The sequence below is a fragment of the Meleagris gallopavo genome, chromosome 1 (assembly GCF_905368555.1).
Source record: "Meleagris gallopavo chromosome 1, MGAL_WU_HG_1.1, whole genome shotgun sequence".
Classification (NCBI taxonomy): domain Eukaryota; kingdom Metazoa; phylum Chordata; class Aves; order Galliformes; family Phasianidae; genus Meleagris; species Meleagris gallopavo.
In genome coordinates this window covers 138,638,980-138,659,399 of record NC_139404.1, presented here as the reverse complement: position 1 = coordinate 138,659,399, position 20,420 = coordinate 138,638,980, and the positions used below count along the sequence as shown (strand labels likewise).

General features: G+C 37.4%; 1 protein-coding gene across 1 annotated transcript in view; it reads right to left on the bottom strand.

The window, feature by feature from the left end:
* Positions 1–253: 253 nt before the first annotated feature.
* Positions 254–20,420, bottom strand: part of EFNB2 (ephrin B2) — a 45,365-nt gene continuing 25,198 nt past the window's right edge. The window contains exons 3-5 of the mRNA XM_085215529.1: positions 6,498–6,590; positions 5,625–5,738; positions 254–4,046 (exon numbers count right to left, since the gene is read on the bottom strand). Of these exons, the coding sequence (XP_085071655.1) occupies positions 3,664–4,046; positions 5,625–5,738; positions 6,498–6,590 (590 nt within the window). The 3' untranslated portion in view covers positions 254–3,663. The remainder of the gene's footprint in view (positions 4,047–5,624; positions 5,739–6,497; positions 6,591–20,420) is intronic.

Here is a 20,420-nt window from a genome sequence, read left to right as displayed (position 1 = left end):
TACAAACTCATTGACTTCTGTGTGTTTTAAATCCATTGATATGTGTAAGCAAAGGTCTGGAAAATAAGGAGGTTAACAGAAGTCAGTATGCTGTAAGGAGCTTGTTTACTTATGAACCAGGTGAAACCAGGATAGAGAGATGGGGGGGGGAGAGACAGATAGGAAAGCAAGGAGGGGCTGGCAGAGGCATACTTGATGGCTTTCTTACTTAAATATATGACAAAAATAAAAAGAACATACTTAGAAGGCAAGGTTTCCATAGGAAAAAAATATTTTATTTTTTTAAGAACAAATTCAGTTTGAAACAGACGTGGAATGTGATTTTTCATAATTTTCATTTTCTGGGAGCTAACTGCAGTGTGGAACTAAAGCAGATTTCAAACTTATTACCGGCTAGTTTAAAAACAGAACAAACAAACAAAACAAACAAAAAAAAAAAAGAAAAAAAAAAAGAAAAAGAAAAACAAAACAAAAAAAAAGAGAAGAAATTATTTATAACTCAAGCATAATACTGCGTTACTTACAAACTGGACAAAGAAATTCTTAAATAAATATTCATGGTACACAATTTCAGCACAAATATGTGGCAATTTGGCAATCTTTTATACCATTTTTCTCCTCAATACAGTGCAAAGGGGAATGACACTGCCTTTAAACAAGCTGTAGCTAAATACATTGCAAAATTCAAATTTTATACAAAACATCTTGCTCAGACTTTATAAAAAACCAACATTGCTTTATATACACAATCTGGTTAAGAAAAGCCATTTTTTCTTGTTTTCACGTGTTGTTTTTTTTTTATTATTATTATTTATTTAAAAAGGCGAATAAGGCTACTGTAACACCCCAAATCCATATACAGTAAATCTGAACCTATTTACAGCATCTTCACTTAGACATGATGGTGCAAATTTCAGGTCGGGTGACTAGGGATGATCATACAAGCAAGGCATTTACAGTAATTTTCAAAGCTGAACCAACGTCAGATAAAGGAACAGTTGGTAGATTGTCATAATTCTGCACCAGACACAAAGCAGACACACAGTACACTTTTTTTTCAATTGGTTGCAGGTTGCTCTTCAGCAATTCATCTGATTTATTTTTTTTTCACAGTTTAGTACATAACTAGAATGTAGCCAGCTGATGAAGCATAGGTTCAATCTGATAAAAATCAGGATCAGCAAACCCACCCCTTCCTCCCCCTCCCCCAAAATAAAATCTTAATGACTTACAAGAGAACCTTGTATGGATGGATTCACAGAAAGGAAGGGTTGTTGAAAAGAATTACATATGTAGTGTAGTTAGTCACCATGGTAACCTTCCACAGATCCATGGGTTGGGATTTTTTGTTTTGTTTCTCTCATTTGGACCAACATCTCAACGTCATTTTCAGGTCCAAGAAATAGAGAGTGATAATTTCTATGACAGATTTTCTTTTTCTTTTCTTGCAGGTGCTCAACGGAGATCTGAGAACCCCAAAATGCTGTTGCTACATTTTCTTTCCAAATCAGAAAGCAAAGCGTTACCATAGTAACATGACTATGTTAGAAATGTCTATTTGCATAGCACATATAAAAGTAGAGTTTTTTTATTTCCTCCCCAGGGTGGGAGACGTAGGGGAACAGACATGCTAAAGAGAAAACTTTAACCTGAACACCTCACCCCCCCCCTACGAATCTCAATGAAATCTACAGAACACTTCAGTCCATAAGGCAAGAGAAAACACAACACAGAATATATATGCCGGCACACTTTGTTGTTGTTACATATGTGACTTCACGACACTTTGGGCCTATTTCCCAATTTTCTCTAACATGATGCCATTAAAGGACTTTGGATTTCCTTTTTCTAATATGCTCTCATTACCATTTTTTGGGGGATAGTGGCTGTTTTCCCCAGAATTGGTTTCTTCTTTATAATGTGTGTATATGTATGTATGTATACATGCATACATAAAGATATATATATGTACATGTACACATACATATGTAGAATGACGACAAGTTAAGACTATTTAATTGCCGCACATGAAATTCACATCTTCTGGTGTAGATTCTGTGCAATCTCAAAACATGTGTTAGTAAAAACAAAACAAAACAAAAAAGTAAGTAAGAAAGAAAAACTCTCACTTTGTATCCCTTGTGTTCTATACACCTATTATAAATAAGACATATCTTCCTTCTCCATCTCAGTGTCATAATTTATTTATTTTATTCTTATGGACTGCAGGAGGTTTGCCATATGTGCTTTAACTTTGCCACAGAGCACCAACAAACTGCTGTGCCCATTACAATACCCACAGGCACCATGCAGGCACAGCGCTAGGATAAACCAAAGTGTCAAAAGGCTCAGTCAGAAAAATATTGTTTTACTCTTAGAGATGAGAAAGGTTTTGTTTGTTTTTTTCCCCAAAACTTTACCAGTGATAGCATTACAGCTCATTTGACCCGTTGGCTTATAATCACCTTGGTTAGATTTGGCCCTCTGCTATTTTCTTAAATGCTTCCCTGTGTTTAGTATAATGTGACAGTATAGCAGCTGAGTCTGCTTAAAAGTCTTCCAAAGCAGACTACGTTTTTGCTACAGCTTTGAAGCTGTATAATTTATTGCCAGTACCGCAACAGCCCTGCCCTAATATATCCTCGCTCTTGTCTTGTCCCCTCCAAGCTTGTTCACTTCCTAACAATACCCCTTTGTTCTACTGTATTGAAGGTACTATTTTTTTTCTGCACACTGGTATTTGATAACCGTGAATTCCTTCAAACGCAGCTCTAAGTCACTGCACGTATTATTGTGTCTCCTACTTGCCTCTTAAAACGTAGCATACCAAAGTGCTGTGCTACCTAAATGTTTTTTTTCTTCCCAGCTTCTATTTTTGAGGCAGCAGCATTCAATCACAACCACAGTCAGCCCTTCCCTCCACCACCCAGTCCTACTCTTGACTTGTTGACAGCCTAACTTTTTGGCTGGAAGGCTCCTTACTATCAGACACAATTTCTAAAAATGCATTACCCATTCAAGTGAGGCTGCTGTAGCAGATGGATGGAGCACGCATCTCTAAACATTAATGTTCCATTAGTGATTCAGGAGGTGGAGTGAAAGAAAATCTTATGTGAAGGATGGCAGAGCCCTGAATAACAAAAATAAATGGAACAGTGACGGACTAAAGCAAGAGAACTTTAGCAAGTCTTACTTAGACACCAAGGTCTGTGTGACAAATCCAGTATGCACTGAGAGAGACACACAAAAGTCAGAAGATTGCATTTCAAGCTTGATATCCTACAGCACCTTCCCAGGATGCCTAGAGCTATTAACATCCACGGATCACTCCATCTTCCCTTGGCTTTTGTACATGCCTGAAGGCCTGCAGCACATGGCTTTGAGGATGATGAATGTAACAAGAGTACAGCAATCAGAATGGGCATCTTCTACATAAAAGTCTTCCAGCTTTTAGCGAATATCGATTCACTGAGATAGGAATTCTACAGACTAGGTTAGCTGTCCAGCTTGAGTTGGCTCTCATAGAAATAGCTGTTGCCTTCTTCCATCTGTGCTTGAGTCAATGCTAGTGCACAGGGCGTCATCACAAACCCCAACAGAAAGCGTTTGACCAGTGAGTGTCCTCTACGCCTCAACTGTACCACAGAATTGGTGGAGTGTTTCTCAGACCTTGTAGTAAATGTTTGCTGGACTCTGAGGAGGCATCTCTTGAACTATGTACACTGGATGTCCATAGTCGCCGCTGACCTTTTCATAGTGGGGGCAAAAAACACTGTCTGCAGTCCTTAGAGGAATGATAATGTCACTGGGCTCAGAACCATTGTTGTTGCCACTGCGTTTTGGGGTGGCTAATGTACTAAGTGAAAGAGTTGTGGTGTGTTGTGGGGAATGCTTCCTGTGTCTTCTCCGGTACTTCAATAATAGAACCACCAAAGTGATGATGATGACGATGAAAATGATGCACCCTGATGCAATTCCTGCAAATAAGGCCACTTCTGAACCCAGTATACTGGAATGCCCAGCCTTACTGCCATCTGTGCTAGATCCTGGAAAGAATGGAAATACAACAGACAAAAGTTATTGCCATCCTGTGACCTGTTTACGCTGCTTAAAAATGTGTAGAGTAAGCAAAGCTAGAAGAATTAACTGACAGCTATACTTTGACAAACCAATTACCCTGTTAGATAGCTAAATGCAAACAGCCGAAGTCAGCAATCAATATTAAACAAGACTTTGTGTCTGTTGGTCTCACTTTTGTGCTGTTCCCAAGCCACCCTGTTTCATACATCATCATCCATCAGCAGAGAGGACTGGCACTGACAAGGCAGCCTTTGATGCACACAGCATCTTTTAACAGATGCTGGCCAGCTCAGGGCAGCAGAAGGGGGCGGGATAGGATGGTAAGGGAAAATTAACACAGTGAAACGGTAATTCTCAAAACAACTGGCACTGTTTAGTGTCACACAATTCTGCTATTTTATTCTTCTGATATTGATTTAACTGTCCCTAGTGCCTCTTTATGTGGACTCCTCATGCTTACAAATGAAACAAAAGAGCTTGAGACAGTGCAAAAGATGGGCAAAATGGTTATGGACTATATTTGTTTATATAATGTATCTTACATTTATTTAAACGAAAATAACAGCACATATTAGGTAGTCAGGAAAGGCTCAATTGCTGAATAGCCAGTTGAATATTGTCACATTATTTGTCACAAAAATTAAACCAACATTTACTTGAGACCTTCTCACTTGAAAATCTGAACTGACTTCCCTCTCTTGATGCTCTCTTACATGTAGAACAATGATGCAGATACTATGTCCTCATAACATCTGGAACCTCAGCAGGAAATGTCTGAAGCCTGCCCAGGAACTGTCATATCAATGACATCAAATGATGCAGCTAGCAAGGGAAATATGTAGCCATTTTTGGGAACCCCAAAATAAACTGTCAGCAAATTTTGCTTTGTAACATTTCCAGTTCACCCAACTTTCTTCCAGAGAACTTGTGTTTTAAAAGTTATTAATTTTCTTGCTCGTAATACCTGAAATGCATCCTCGAGATTTTTGTTTTGAACAACCCCATCTTTTTATCTTGGTTTTTTTTTTGTTTGTTTGTTTGTTTCTTTTTTAATCTTTAAATTTAGTGAAAGACCGGTCCATCATATGTAGACGTTATATGGTCAATTAAAAGATAAGGATATGAATTATAGATGTCTTGAAATAAACTTTATAAATGGCTGTCGAGAACCACTTGATAATGTATTATACGGGAAGAGAAAGACAGAAAGACTCGTTCATCTGCCAGAGTACTAAATGTAAGGCAGCATTTACCATCGTAAAGCTGCTAGAGAATGCCCTATCCAAAAACTTTCCTGTAAATGAGTGATACTCTTACAAGATGTAATTAACTTCTACTGCAGAAAGAGGGGAAAGAGCAGCCGTTGCCAAAACCAGGAGCTCCAAAGTTCTATCCATCAGAGCATCAGAACTGGCTTTTCTGTCATCTCAATGTGAAAATATTTGCTTTTCCAACATTTTAATGCTTAAAAAAAAACATATTTGGGAACAAAGGTGAACATGTTAGAGCCTTTCTGTTCCAAGGGAAAACCTCATAGTACCTACCTGAGTGGTCCTTCACAAAGGGACTTGTGGTGGAGCTCTTCCCATTTGTACCAGCTTCCTGTTCAGGGCGCTTGGTTGGGTCTGTGCTCCGAGGTAACCCTGCAGAATTGGGATCTGTGGGAGAGAAAAGCGACTCACTGCAGCTTAGGTGCCTGAAGATATTAAGTTTTATAAGCTGGCTATAGGTATCTTGTGAGACATGAATAGCTTTGAACAGAAGAATCTTTATGCAAAGGACTAGGAGAAACAAGAATGTAATTTTCCTTTTAAAGCAAAATGATTATATTAGTTATTTCAGAGGTTTAAATTGTGAGGCCATCTGCAGAAACTATAGGGACTCCTGTAATTGGCAAGAAAAGCTTTGCAGATGACATTTCATTTTAACTGAGGAAGTTGATTGACTACTAAACCAACTTCTACTTAGAAGAATAATTCTTTCTTTCTGCACAATAGGTTATCTATATATGAAAAGAGACAATGAACAAAAACCTCTCTGTAATCAGAATTCATAACAAGCAAACTATAGAAATATTAGCTTCCCTCCTTTCATGTATTTTAAATAATTTTGAACAGCGCAGTTGTGGCTTTTGTTTTTAAAATGAAAATAAAAATGACTGAAACACGTAATTCCCAGGTGACCTTTCCTTCTAGGGAGCTCTCCAGTGAAGAGATCTTATTACACCAACCCTCCTCCTGCAGAAATCTGTCAGTAGCTGAGGAGCAGAAAATAGTCTTTGCTTTCAGACTGTAAGGGAGGAACAACCACACTAGACTCGGCTGGCTCTCTGCTCTACGCTTGCAAAAGAAGCCTGAAAACTAAAAGGACACTGAGACCGATCAAAGTGGTTTCATGAAACAGCAGATGGTCTTTACCTTGTCCAACTTTCATGAGGATCTTCATGGTTTTTGTCTGGCACACCCCTCCCTCCTGGTTATTCAGGCCCTCCAAAGACCCATTTGATGTTGCTGATTAAAAAAAATAAAATAAAATAAAAATAAAATCAGGAAATCAACAGGCAAAGTAATGTGAACATGAGCATCTGAAAGCAGAAATCTTTCAGTCTACTGAGATTTGTCCTTCTTGCTCAGGCTGACCTACGGAAAGTTGTGAAATGTTGAAAGCCAAAGGAATGAATACATTGGTAAGCTGTACAATACATACAAATGGAGGAATGTGTTATCAAGGTTTCAAATTTACCCAGCAAGTTTTTTTCTGCACACAATTGACTGACTGACTTGGACGAAAACACAGCACCTGCTAAAAGGTAATGCAGTCAGCTGAAAGGGAAGCCCTGGCAGTCTCAAAGGAGCAAAGCATTGGAAATTCACCCTATTGGTGTTTTTTTTTGTGTGTGTGTTTTTTTTTCAACAATATCTTTATAATCACCATGTTACACCTGCTTCCTCTATTACAAATCTCCTGCTGGAAGATGCAAAGGCTTACAAAGGACCCAGGTGAAAGCTGAGATTCTGCACTGATTGGAAAACCATTTAATATTTGAAAGTACTATCTCACTTTTCTCAGCATTGAGGAGCCTTCCTTGTTGGGGGCAGGCTGGTGGGGGAACACACGCTCTCTTCTCACAAAAACCTTCCAGCTCATGCAAACAAGCGGGTGCTTTCCCCTGTATTTATATTGTTCTCTCTTATCTCCACACTTGCTGGGACCGCACACCCCCGCATAATCCTGTCACTACAAGCTGACGTATGTGCAAAACACTGCTTCCAGGGAGAGTCCAAAGGTTTGAGTCACCACCACTACCACAACGAGGGCTGCACATCTTGTTGGCTGCCAGAAAACCCTTTGGCAGCTCCTGGACACTGGGCACCACTGCCACTACGAGCCATGCCAAGTCCCAGCTGCCACCAGTCTGTGCTGATGCCCAGCCATGATGGTAGCACAGCAGGCCTCAGTGGGGTGGGTCCAGAGAGACTGGGCCAGGCTCACACAATGGGACACTTCACATGAGCCAGGCAGAGAAACAGCTCCTCAGTGACCCCCACCAGCAGGTCTCAAACCCATGTGTTCTCCTGTACTCTTGTCATTTCTTGGACCTATGTATGCAAGGCCCCAAATGCACAAGCAAGCAGACACATGCTCACGCACTGAGACCAGGCCACCAACTGGAGAAAACAAATGGAAAACTAGAGAGCAGAGCTCGCTGTGGTTCTGGCAAACAGCTTAAGCAGCACTTTTCTACGTGTGCCTCCCTCTTTTCAGCTAGGGATCTGATTCAACAAGGACTTCACACTGCTCAGATCTTTGTTTTTAATTCTCGTTCCTTCTCTTTCTGCTTCCTTGGGGATTTTCTTTCAAATGGAGGCAACGTATATTTCCTTATTCCTTCACAATGTCTTCCTAGCCCCATGGCAGTATTTTTCTTGCTCTAATCTTCTCTCTAGCTGTAAAGATATAAACCCCATACTGCTGAACCCTGCTTCCTAGCCTTTGATCTACTTCTTGTTTTTGTTCCACTCCTGCCTCTTTTGTGACTAACTCAAATTACAGCCACCATACAAACTTCCCAAACCATGCTTTCTTCTCCTAAAATTCCCGTTTCCCTGTATACAGGCTTTCCCAGTTCCTCCTCTTATTCTCTCCACCCCCTCTCTCCCCTTGCCCTCAAATCATGGCAAGGGAAGTACGTGAAACTACTGATTTTTTCAGACTTGGGAAGACTTCTAAAATATAAAATAGCACAATGAGTAATCTAAGATAAAAACAGATCTGAAATGTGCCACTGTATTGCCAGGCTCAGAAAATAATGGAGACATATAGTTTTGTTTTCTTTTGTTTTTTTCCAGAGGGAAAAAAAAAATCAATACTAAGAACCAGTTCTGGACATAAATCAAATGTGTCTTTGCTGAAAGTGTTTTTTATGACCTATTTGCCAATGTACCAGAGCACAAGGACAAGGAAAAAAAGCAGTAAATAGAAATACCAAAGCTGAGCATCAATTGAAAGTACAACTAATAAACACTGACTTTGTCTTCCTTTTTTGTAATTCTTCGTTTGCTTTTTAATCTAGGCTATGGGGGTTCACAGCTCTTTAACCACCTTCTACTTGATTTTAATTGAATAGAGTGCTGCTTCTTCTGAACATCAATGCCTTTTTATTCTTTAAAGGCCTATCCATTTAACCTACAGAGCAGGAGATCTCAATAAGATGCAGAGGATGCAGTCTGACCTCAGTACAGAATAAGAAAGTAAGACAGCAAAAAGAATGCAAAATTACTTCAAATACAGTCTCCAAATGAGAGGGACCAAACATACAATGAGTCCGGTTGTGTGCTTGTGAGAGTTCAATCTGCCTCACTTGCTTGCTAAAAGAATGCTTTCATAGCTTTGATGTCAGATGAATGAATTTGCAGAAGTATTCGCTTTTTCCACAGTTCTTCAAGGGGTTTTCTGAAAGCCTATGTTATAGCTCAGAGTAGAGAGCGCTACATCCTGAGGAACAGAGAATTTTCAAAGAGGAGTATTTCAGTGACAAAGCAAAGTTTCCGTCTCAGCTTCTCCCTGTAATTAAACTGACAATTACCCAAGGCCACTGGAGGAAATTATTTTTCAAAATTCATTAAGACTATCGAAATATAACCTCACATATCCCTAGCGTACCAGGAAGAATGTGGGTAGTTTTAAACACATACTTCTAAGCTTTGAAAAGTGACACAGAGAGGGAGAAGTAATCTGGGACATCAGAGAAAAAACAGTTTCATGCTGCTAATACCCCTTGACAGAATAGTGCGCAGAAGTCAAACAAGGGAACAAGTACAGAATATTCCTCAAATGCTTGCCACTGTCTTATATTGATCTTCAAGTGAAAATTATACTTGCTACCATCCAAACGCCTCCATTACACTCACACTTCTGCAGGAAAGTAACGCTGTACCTGGATCTCTGCTTATACTGGCGTGATATTAAAAAAAGAGAAAGAAAAGTGTCTGTGATACAGATTTGGATATGAACACAGAAACATAACACAAGATCTTTATGTTATGTTAAGAGGGAAAGGCTACTCTCCAACTGTTTACGCGATCAAATTTTAGAACCCTCTTTCAGTTTATTTTTATATACATGTGTATAAATAAAAGAGCATTTCTTTAACTTTTAGGCCCAAATATGGATATATTTAGAGAAATTTACTCACATACACATGACCTTGTGCTAAGACTAGATACTACTTAAATGTTAACATTAATAAGAATTAATAATTACTATGAAGTTTCTCATGAGTATTTTCTCAGGATTCCATACTTTATTTTATATTAATACAGAAACTAAAGGAAAATTAATACATAGGAAACTAAAACTAAGTATTAGTAACAAAATGTTTTTAATCTTTTGATGGATAGCTACCTCCGATTGTCTGAGAGCTGTTCTGTTCCACTGATGTCAACTGCAAAACTAATCATTGTCAAAAGCACAATATATTACTCTTATTTACAGTCTAACCACACCTACAAATAAATCCATGTAATTGCCCTAAAATATCTATTAATTTTAAGAATTTTTGACAAAATCATAATTTTTAGTTGATATTTTTTCATTAGTGAGTAAAAAATGATATTTGAGTTCTACATAAACCCCATGTATCTGTGTTCCTTGAATACAACTGCAGCTGTCATTTTGTAAGGAATACAAGTTTAGGATTTCAACTATAAGAAAAAATGAATTCATATTAAATTATGGCTAAGAGTCTGCCGACGCAGTTTTACTTTGGAGAAGAAACTGTACATTTTCTGTTTCATGAAGCATTTCCTTAATATATAATCTCATTTAACACAAGCAGAAATAAATTTATTTGGACCAAAGAATTTCATGCCAGCTCTGCTTTCCCTTCTTTGAAATACATATATAATGCATATATCTATATATATATAAGTATATATATATATGCATTTGTTGTTAAGAAAGCAACTCATATAAATCAATGACTGATGCTTTACATTCATTTGCTTTTAAAACTTCACAAGCTCTGTTTGTTGTATGAAATGCATTAGTCATAAATGCAGGGACAGAGAATCAGTGAGCAAAACAGAATCAGCTGACAAGAATAGTTCCTGGCTATGATTCTTATACAGTCCCCGTGGAGAGGAAGTAATATTACATTTTAATATGTCTTCATTTGATTGTTATTACACTGCCTCCCAGGAGGCTAAGCCACTGCACAGATCTTGGCTGTTTTCGACCTATCGGGTTGGTAACATTGCTCTAATCAGATGGAGAATTAAGCTGCTGGATTTGTGCCTGTATAGCTTTTCATTCACAAAGAGATTAGAAATGAAGGCACAGTAACAAAAATTCATCCTCCCTCACTCTTAAAAATACAGATTACAAAATTAAAAAACACCATCACAATTACTTAACAGGAAACACCAGTAAACTAAAACCTCAACCACTTAATTCTGTCGCAATTATCCATACTTTTATGCTTTAGGATAGTGAAAAACATTACCCACTTGCCAAATTAAATGTCACATCCTTTAACCAAGACAACTTCATAACACATGCATTTCTGCACCTTGGATATGAAATGAACTACGTGCCTGAGGAGGGAAATTTGGACTGTCATACATAATTTGTGAAAATTAAATAAACCTTAAGCCACAGACAATAGGAAAGAATAAGTGATCTCAGCTTGTGGGTTAGGGCAAAACTGGTTAAAGTGTGTGTGGACAACAAAGCCATTTAGTAATGCATCAAAATAATTGTTGCTGGTGTGGATCTGTTTAGAGGAAAGGAGAGAATTACAGGTTTCTTTGAGTTAGATCAGTACTGTTTTAACAGTAGTGACTGTCAACATCTTTTATCTTAGATGTTCCTTAAAGTCAGCATCAGATAATAGGTTTCTCAAAAGCAGAGCTAAATAAAACGTAAAAACTCTATCCATCTACACTTGTTCACAGCTGTGCTGTTTCCGTGCTTAGAATGGAAAAGCCTACACTTTGTGGGAACAAAAAGTCACAAAAGCTAAAGATCCAACACTAGTAAGAAGTTATTCTTAATACAAAGCTGCACTTGACTTGCAGTCACAGGATTTTTAAGAACACGTAAAGCTTTTGAGGTTTTGTGTTTTTTTGTTTTTTTTTTTTAATTGTATTAAGTAATAATACACTATTTTGGCCAGGCATCATGTATTCAGGCTCTGACTGCTTTCATCTGCTTTCAGTACTTTTAATGACTTTCTTAGTAAAGCACAGAATAAATAATTCTTTTTTCCCATAAATTATCTAAATTTATGGGACAGGTTTAAGAACACAAGAAATCACACACTGAGAAACCACAAATCACAGATCACAGCACAGAGTTGTTTCTAGACTAGCCAGGGATGAAGAACAAGGCAGCTGAGGTAATAGAGTGTTTTAATTAAATGAAATTATTATTTTTTTTTTCTTTCTCTCTCTTTTCACTTAGTAGCAATGCCAGATTTGCACAGAGATGTGAGACAGCCATAAAAAAAAATTGCTCAGGCCACTCACCAAAGAACAGGTAGTTTGGCAAATACATGGCATTGGATGAGCTGCATAAAGTTTAAAGAGAAAAGATAGATAAATATGCAAATTTAAACTACTAGTAACTAACGGTCTACCCTTTTTTCTAGTTACAAAAGTTCAGACTGACAATGAAACCTTCATTTTTAGAATGAAAATGTCTCCCAGTATGTAACTATGAGCGGTCTCAAACATGGACTGTAAGTGGTAATATTTCAATGCATTATGAACAGTTGCACAGACTATTGTCAGCATGTTGCCTACGTTTCTATCTGCAAGCTGGAGACTTCTTCTGTTTAACTCTTTGTGCTTGAAAAACACAATTGCATCCTACCTTTACTACTGATCTTACAGCAACAAAGAGAAGATCTTTAAATAAATTAAAAAACAAACAAACAAACAAACAAAAAAACTAGCTGGATTTGCTCAATTAATATTTTCTACTATAGGATACCAAAACAATCATTAAACATCTATAAACAAAATACACTTTACCAGTCATCTTTCATTATATTTTTAACACCTCTGTTTTTTTGTCCTACTTGCGAAGTCAAAGTGGGCAGCAGAATTTCATGAGGACTTTCTCAACCTTAAGATCACCCAGAAACTCCCACTGATTCAATTTTATTCTATGTATTTTTTCAAATTAACATACAATTTCTCTTAAACTAAATATTATGGAGTGTTCTAAATATTCTTGCAGCCAGCCTTTTTCCCATTCTCCATATGAGGCAAAACTGCTACATGAATGAAGGACAAGAAGAATTTTCCCTTCTTTTTCACATCTCATCATTTCTTAAATTATGTCCAACATTGCATCTCTCCAAATTGCTATCTAAAATGGATCCACAAACTGTACTCTGCACAGCAAGTAAGCAGCAATGCCCACCCCATTCAAACTAAAGCCAGAACAAAATGAAGTAAAATAAAAAAGCAGGCCTCTTCTTGCCTGGAAGAAGGCGAAGGCTCCACAGTGGAATTCTGTGATTCACTTCCACTACTCTGAAATGTATCTTGTCCAAATGCAAATGGCGTGACTGGTGGTAATTTGAATGGACTTGTGAATAATAGGGTTCTCTATAAAATTTTCCCTAAAATTCTCTACTTATATTCATACAACAAGAGCAAGGTAGATTTTTTTACTGTTTAATTCTTTGAGGGTGCAGTGTAGGGGACACAACTTAGACAGAGCCAACCGGTCTGTACTGTACAATGTACTTTAAAATGCCTTTATATTTACCTTGTAAATGACAACTGTTTAATTAAAGGAACACCTCTGGAAATCTGTAGATTCTCCTTACTGAGTCTTACATTGCCTGACTGAAAAAAGAACACCCAAATATCAAAGAATTAAGCACAAAATAAGGAGAGAGTACTTGCACAGTTTCCCTCCTTTTCTATACTCAGAATGACTCTATTAATTCCAAGTGGACATGGCATCACACAACAAGAATACAGGTACAGGAAGAATACAATCCTTTCATTTCATTTTTTAAACAAAGACTTTCCATTAAGGGAAAAAGAGACAACGAGCAACTTGTACCAAAGAAGCTGTGAGCTCTAACTGGTTTCTGCTGCCTATCATTTTAAAAACAGCACCACATTATGTCTTGGTTAAGGAACTCTATAACTTAAGTGTACTAAACTGTACACTATATGCTGCATTATTATCCAATACAGAAGGTCACAGCATCCACCCATCCACAGCAAAAGCCTACTTGCTTTACTGCTGTTGTGTCCCTTTTCTTTCAGAAAGATTTACAGATGATGAAAAAAAATTAAAAGCATCTCAACATTGTACCACTACAAATGACAATTTGTCTTTTATTACAGCTGAGCATTTCTAAAAGTATTTCAGTTGTACATTCACATACTCTGAGAAATGTTTTCAGATAATGATCTATTGTACACATGGTTGATTCTAGTTTACATAAACAAATTATATATTTGTGAGCACTGAAGAAACTGGCAGATGTAAGCCCACTAATTATGATACATTCAGTGTATATCAGAATGTATACATCTAAACCAGATTACTAGCTAGTTAATTTCACAAGCCATGAGCAGTGTTTTTTATATAGTTTATTCTTTCTCCCAGCACACTGCTGGCAAAAGGCTCTCATGGATGAGAATACCTTCTCACTACCACAGTGAGCTCTGCTTCAGCTGAACAGAACTAACACAATTAGCTACCATTCAAGTTACACTGATTGTCACTAATGACAAGTGGCCTTGCACGAAACAAAATCAGAGGATTTAATATTAAATGAGGATCTATATTCTATATCATATGAACTCATCATTACTCTTCAAAGGTGCTCATCTGCCTTGAAAATCTCATGTTTCTGTCTGCAGTACTCGGATAAGAAAGGGTTATAGTGAAAGTTCATATTAAATAAATAAGAAACCTCTTGCTCGTTCTGCTGTCACTAATTGCATGCAATGATATTAATGACCCAGTAATTGCTATACGAGTAGCACTGAAGTGGAAAACATCATTCTGAGGCAGAGTTCATCTCTAGGTGGTAGGACTTCACCACTGACTGAGTTAATGCCAAGTGACAGTTCAGAATATAACACTATAGATGAGAAAATGCATCGGTCTGATGGTTATAACAGTTTAGATGGACATGACGTTATTTGCTTTGACCACACAGAGTCCAGCAGTAACCCCAATAAAATGCCACAGTCAGAGTTTGCCCTATAGATGAACCTCATTCCTTTCAGGGGAGATGCTCTGTACTATAACAATCTAGAGCAATTTTCCACATGTTTGCTCCAATAAAAGAATACCTTCATCTCCCACTTTTACATCAAGCACAACAAAAGTGTGCTTTATTGCAAAACACAAAAAGCTATTTACATCATCTAACTATCTTTCAGCAACATGGAGTTTGGCACCTCAGTACTGAGATCAATTATGATACCATTGGATGACTGCACACTTGGCAAAGATGATCAGAAGTTAAGCAATGTTTTGATTGCTGCATGATTGTTTGTGCATAGAACTTTTAAAAAACTTCTGAGTAACAATGAGGGAACATTGCTGAAAAAAGTAATATGAATTTTCAAGGTGCTACAGGACATTTAGTCCTTTTCTTTCTTTCTTTCTTTCTTTCTTCTTTCTTTCTTCTTTCTTCTTTCTTTCTTTCTTTCTTTCTTTCTTTCTTTCTTTCTTTCTTTCTTTCTTTCTTTTTCTTTCTTTCTTTCTTTCTTTCTTTCTTCTTTCTTTCTTCTTTCTTTCTTTCTTTTCTTTCTTTCTTTCTTTCTTTCTCTCAACAACACTAATGTCTTGATTTTTCTACTATGTCTGCTATGGCAGACTCTGGAAGACAGGTGGAATCATAGAGCTGCAGCACAAGCTGAGGCAACCACCTGGGAAGAAGCTCTCCAGAAAAGGCCTTGGGAGTTCTGGTGGTCACCAAATTGATCACAAGCCAGCAGTGCACTCATGCAGCAAAGATGGCCAACAACCCCGTAAGGCTGCACTAGGCAGAGTGCTGTTACTAGGTCTAGGGAGGCGATCCCTTGCAAGTATTCAATCCTGTTGAGACATCAGGAGAGCTGCAGCTAGGCCTGGGCTTCCCACTGTGGAAAAGATAGAATGTTGCAGAGAAAATCCAGCAAGTGCCTGTAGAAATGACCAAGGGACTGAAGAAGAGGGTGAGGACCCAGGACTGTTCAGCCTGGAGAACGGAAGGCTCAAGAGGATCTTACACATATGTGTACCCTGTTGTGGAGAGTAAGAAAGAAAGATTGAGGCTGGTTTCAGTACTGTCAGGAAAAGAGGCAATGGGCACAAACATACAGAGAATGCTGTTTAAACTTAAGAAAGTATTTTTAACTGTGAGTGTGACTGAGCACTCAAACAGGTTGTCCCGGCAGGCTCCACAGTCTCCATCATTGGACATGATCCTGGACAGCCTGCTGTAGCTGATCCTGCTTGGGGAGATGCCATTCAAATTCAACCATTCTGTGATTCTGTGAACAACTGCACCATAGCAGTCTAATGCATTTACTTGCTAACACAGAATATTTGAAAAACAATTCCTTCTCAGTTCCCCTGGCAGGATTCAGTTTCAAAGTTGTTTCTTTTACAGAACATCAGTGAGCATAAAGACAAGTCTGCTGTTACAGTTTAGTTATGTTTTCTGTCATCTAATCAACAAATTCTGCTAACAAAGGCCTGAACATGCTTTTAAAACCACGTTTATCAGCTTAGTAGAAAGTGTTCTCCAAGAACTACTAAGACAATCTGAAGCTTAATCCTGGTTTTACTCACAAAAAATATTTGCATGATTTCTTTGGGATTGAAAAAAAGCAACTGGAAGACTGCCCTTTAGGGCTCAGTCTTATAGTTAGACTTATCAGAAATTAATCCTGAAATACTCTTCCTCCAAAGTTTCCAGGACTGAATAAAATCAGGAAAGAAAATATAAACTGACATTTAACCCTGTTTTCAGCCATTTCAATCCTATGCTTTGGCTAATGCAATTCTTGGACAAAAATACATTTCCCATCAGTTCAACTATGTAAAGACTTCAAAGAGGGAAATGATCTCAAATATTTAAAATCAGTTTCATTAAAGCCTTAATAAATGCTTACACTTTCTTGGTCTTTTATTTCAGGAATTAAAATGCTGTAACTTAGGTATGTTATAAGCAACAGCATACAGGAAAGACTGATCAACCTACTTTGACATATATGATCATCACCTAACTTAAGTGAAAGTTAAATGAGTTTCAGTATGTTAGTGTATTTCTCAATTTCAGTTCAGAGTACTTTCCTCATAGCACTGTGTATTTCCCCACAATACATCCCCACTATTTAAACAGTTACTTATAGTCTGAATATAAAGCATATAAACCACATGTTCATCCCTACCCTCTCCTGCTGCAATAGTCCTATCAAAGATATATATGTAAATGTAAGAATATATACAACTGTTGAAGACTAGAGTTTGTTTTTTTGCAAAGTACTGTAATACTATGTGTTCTATACATACATATAAAGACTTTTAAGTGAGAATATTGTGCTTTTCTTTGTTAATGTACTGTATTTTCAGTATGTATAAATTGTTTATAGGGAGCTAATAAAATCAGCAAAGTGACTAAAAATATTAAACAGCCTCCTGTGAAATTTTAAATCCTGTTTAATTCTTGAGTATTTCCTGAATAATTCTTTCTTCCTCACAAATAATTATTCTTCATTTTCATCTGATTCCATATCTGTTCAGAATACCTGGGGGATGTGGAGGAAGGATGAATGTATTTTTTCACAATATACCATCAATTAACAAACTGAGCATTCCTATCTTTCATTTCCTTCCCTAAGGAATAAAGAAATAATAACAGATTTTCTGCTCAACTATCTCTGTCTACTTTAAAGGAGATAAACGGTCGGTATTGCCTAAGTAATGGCACTAAATATGAACAAAGTCCATCAATCTAAAATTGCCTTATTCTCTTACAAGAAGATCTGTGTGGTCTGGGACAAAACCCCAGAGGGCCATGATTCCATTAATCCTGTAGGTCTTAGACACTGTTAGAAATCTGAAGCTGCACAGACACTGATTTTCTTCTCCAGTAATATTATTTGTATGAGCTGTATTTATATTTAATTCAACAAGAGCTAAGTGGCATTGCTGATATATCCCTTAAAAGACTCTCAGCAAAGTCAGCGAGTGACCTCTGGATATCATTTTACACTAAGGAATCATTTATCTAATTTGCTGAAGGAGGTAGAAGAGAAAGGAAAGAAAAAAAATGGATCTTTGTGCAACTGAAATCAGGGTGGCTGTTATCACACAGGCTTTCCTTAATACTACCAGCCCCACAAAAACTAAATAACATTTGACTGCTGACCTGTAATGTCCTTTTTTAAAAAACGTCTGTAATGTCTGTGATGCAAAAGAAATCAAATTGAAATTTTGATACTGTTTTTGTCGAAGTCTTAGCTAATTGAGAATTAACCTCAAAACAAAGGAAAATCTACTGTTTTCTTTAGGGTAGCTCTTGCTGGGTGTTTGCAGCAATGGGAATGAAGACTGAATCCTATCTCAAAGAGGTGTCAGAATGTCCAGCCAGGCAGATTAGCTGGTGTTTGGTCAGAATACTAAAATAGCATTTTAATGTAAATCTATTTGGCCATGCAAAGACATTTATTCTTCCCAACTGGGCTGTATTTCAGGGTGCAATCTATATTGTCCTTTAATGTGTTCTTCCTCAGACAGTTATTGCCCTTTAATTGTAACAGAATGACAAAGTGAAAACATAAAAGCTTTGTGAATTTTTAAACCCAGCTAATGCTAAAGTTTCAGAACAACTGTTTCCATTTTAAAAGCCACCAGACTATTACAAGAATTAATCCAAAAACAAAGCACTGCTAGGCAGTATAACCCTTTAAATCAGTCAGAGGTTGAATACATATATTTTTTAATTTAAGCCAGAGGCCATTTATGTATGTGGGTCATTTGAAAAAAAAAAAAAAATTGACAAAAAAACATTTAAGGAAAGCTGTATATCGCATTTTGCCAATGTCAAAGCCAATGAACATCACTAGCTCTGCAAGCTTGGCTAATGAAGTTGCAGGCAGAGCAAGCACTTTAGAGAAACCTTTTGCAGGCCCATTCTGCAGCCTCTCCCTGAATCCCAAATAGTCTTCACTGACCAAAAAATCCACAATTTCAGTGAACAAATTTTGAGCAGGTAAAATTTAATTTTAAGCAATGTATGATTTTTTTTACACTGATAGTGCTGGCATACAACCCTCCTTTTATATAGAAGATATGAAGTGAGAAGAGGATGGGCTTGCTTGGCAAACTATCTCAGAAGCGTGACAGTGGTCTGAAGGCAAGTGGCAGCACAGCACTCCTTTCCCTCAGGCTGTGCTCTTCTTGCAGGGTTCCCTGAGGCACTCCATCATCACAAACTCAGCGTCTACCCTGTGACTAAAGGCCAAGTTTGTCAGGAGGAGATCAGGACAATTCCCATTCACCATAACAAAACATCTTCGGCACAGTGCATATGCCTGTACTGCTCTACCACATCTCCTACCCATAGAAGAAATGCTGCAGCTGAGTGGTACCGAAGCAATTACATGATAAACACTTGCAGAGCCATCTCCTACAATCAAGGAAGTCCCCATTCGTTCTGAGCAATCCACACAGAAGAAAACTATAATTCATTCCTAAAGCACGCTAAGACATAAAAGGACTTTTTGATGCAAACATTAGAATTTCAAATCTACGTACCCTTGTTCTGCTTAACTTTGCCCTTTGCACAGGTATTTATGTTATTTGGCATGGTGTATCTTCATGCATTTGATTAAGGATTTCCTTAGAGACTTATGATTTGTTGGCTAAATGGTTGAATATTTTAAGATAATCTAACATTAATATATCCATGATCTCAAGGGCATTTGACCTTCTGCTGAAAAGAGATCATGTAGCTATTGGAAAATGAATCTATTAGTTTCCCAGGAACCAAAAACTGATGATGGTAAAGAAGTGAAAAACAAGGACACTCTGTTACATCGCTTATTCCCTTACACAATACTATTCAGTATCATCTTTCTAAGTACTACAATTCACAGAATTAACTCTTTGAATCCCGGAACTTGTATACTGAGGAGTATATTGCCCTGCTGTTGTTGCAAGAAATTGATTAGATTTAGCTTATTTTGGGAGTATCAGAAACTTACAATCATTTCTACTTTAAAAAAAAAGAAAAGAAAAAAGTGAAATGGGGAATGAGAAAAGTTACACCTTTTATGTGCTTAGACCCAGGGAAGAAGTGAGTAGAAAAGTTCTACTATATCTGTCATGAATACATCTAAGTAATATAAAAATTATGGCTTGAAGAATTCATGTACAATCACATTTCCCTAAAGGCACACAGGGTTCAGGAAGCTTCTTTATCCTGTGTTATAACTCCTCTGCTTTGTTACTTAAAGGCTCCCAAAATGACTAACACCTTAATCTAAATAAAGATTTTACTGTATAATACAGCTTCACAGACCACATATAATTAGCTTAAAAAAAAAAAAAAGAAAAAACAACAACAACAAAAAACATACCATGGTTTCAAGTAATGGCGAGATGATAAGGGTACATGACAATGCAGAGAACTTAAGGGCTGACAGCAGCATGCCTGCATAAGCAGCACTAGACATAGCCACAGCCAGCGCTGAACCAATGCTGGACTCAGTGAACTGGCATCTCAGGCTGTTAGATGCCCCTTACTCAGGGGAATACAAGATCCAAGAATACCTCAAAATCAAAAGCTGGCGTATAAAATGCAC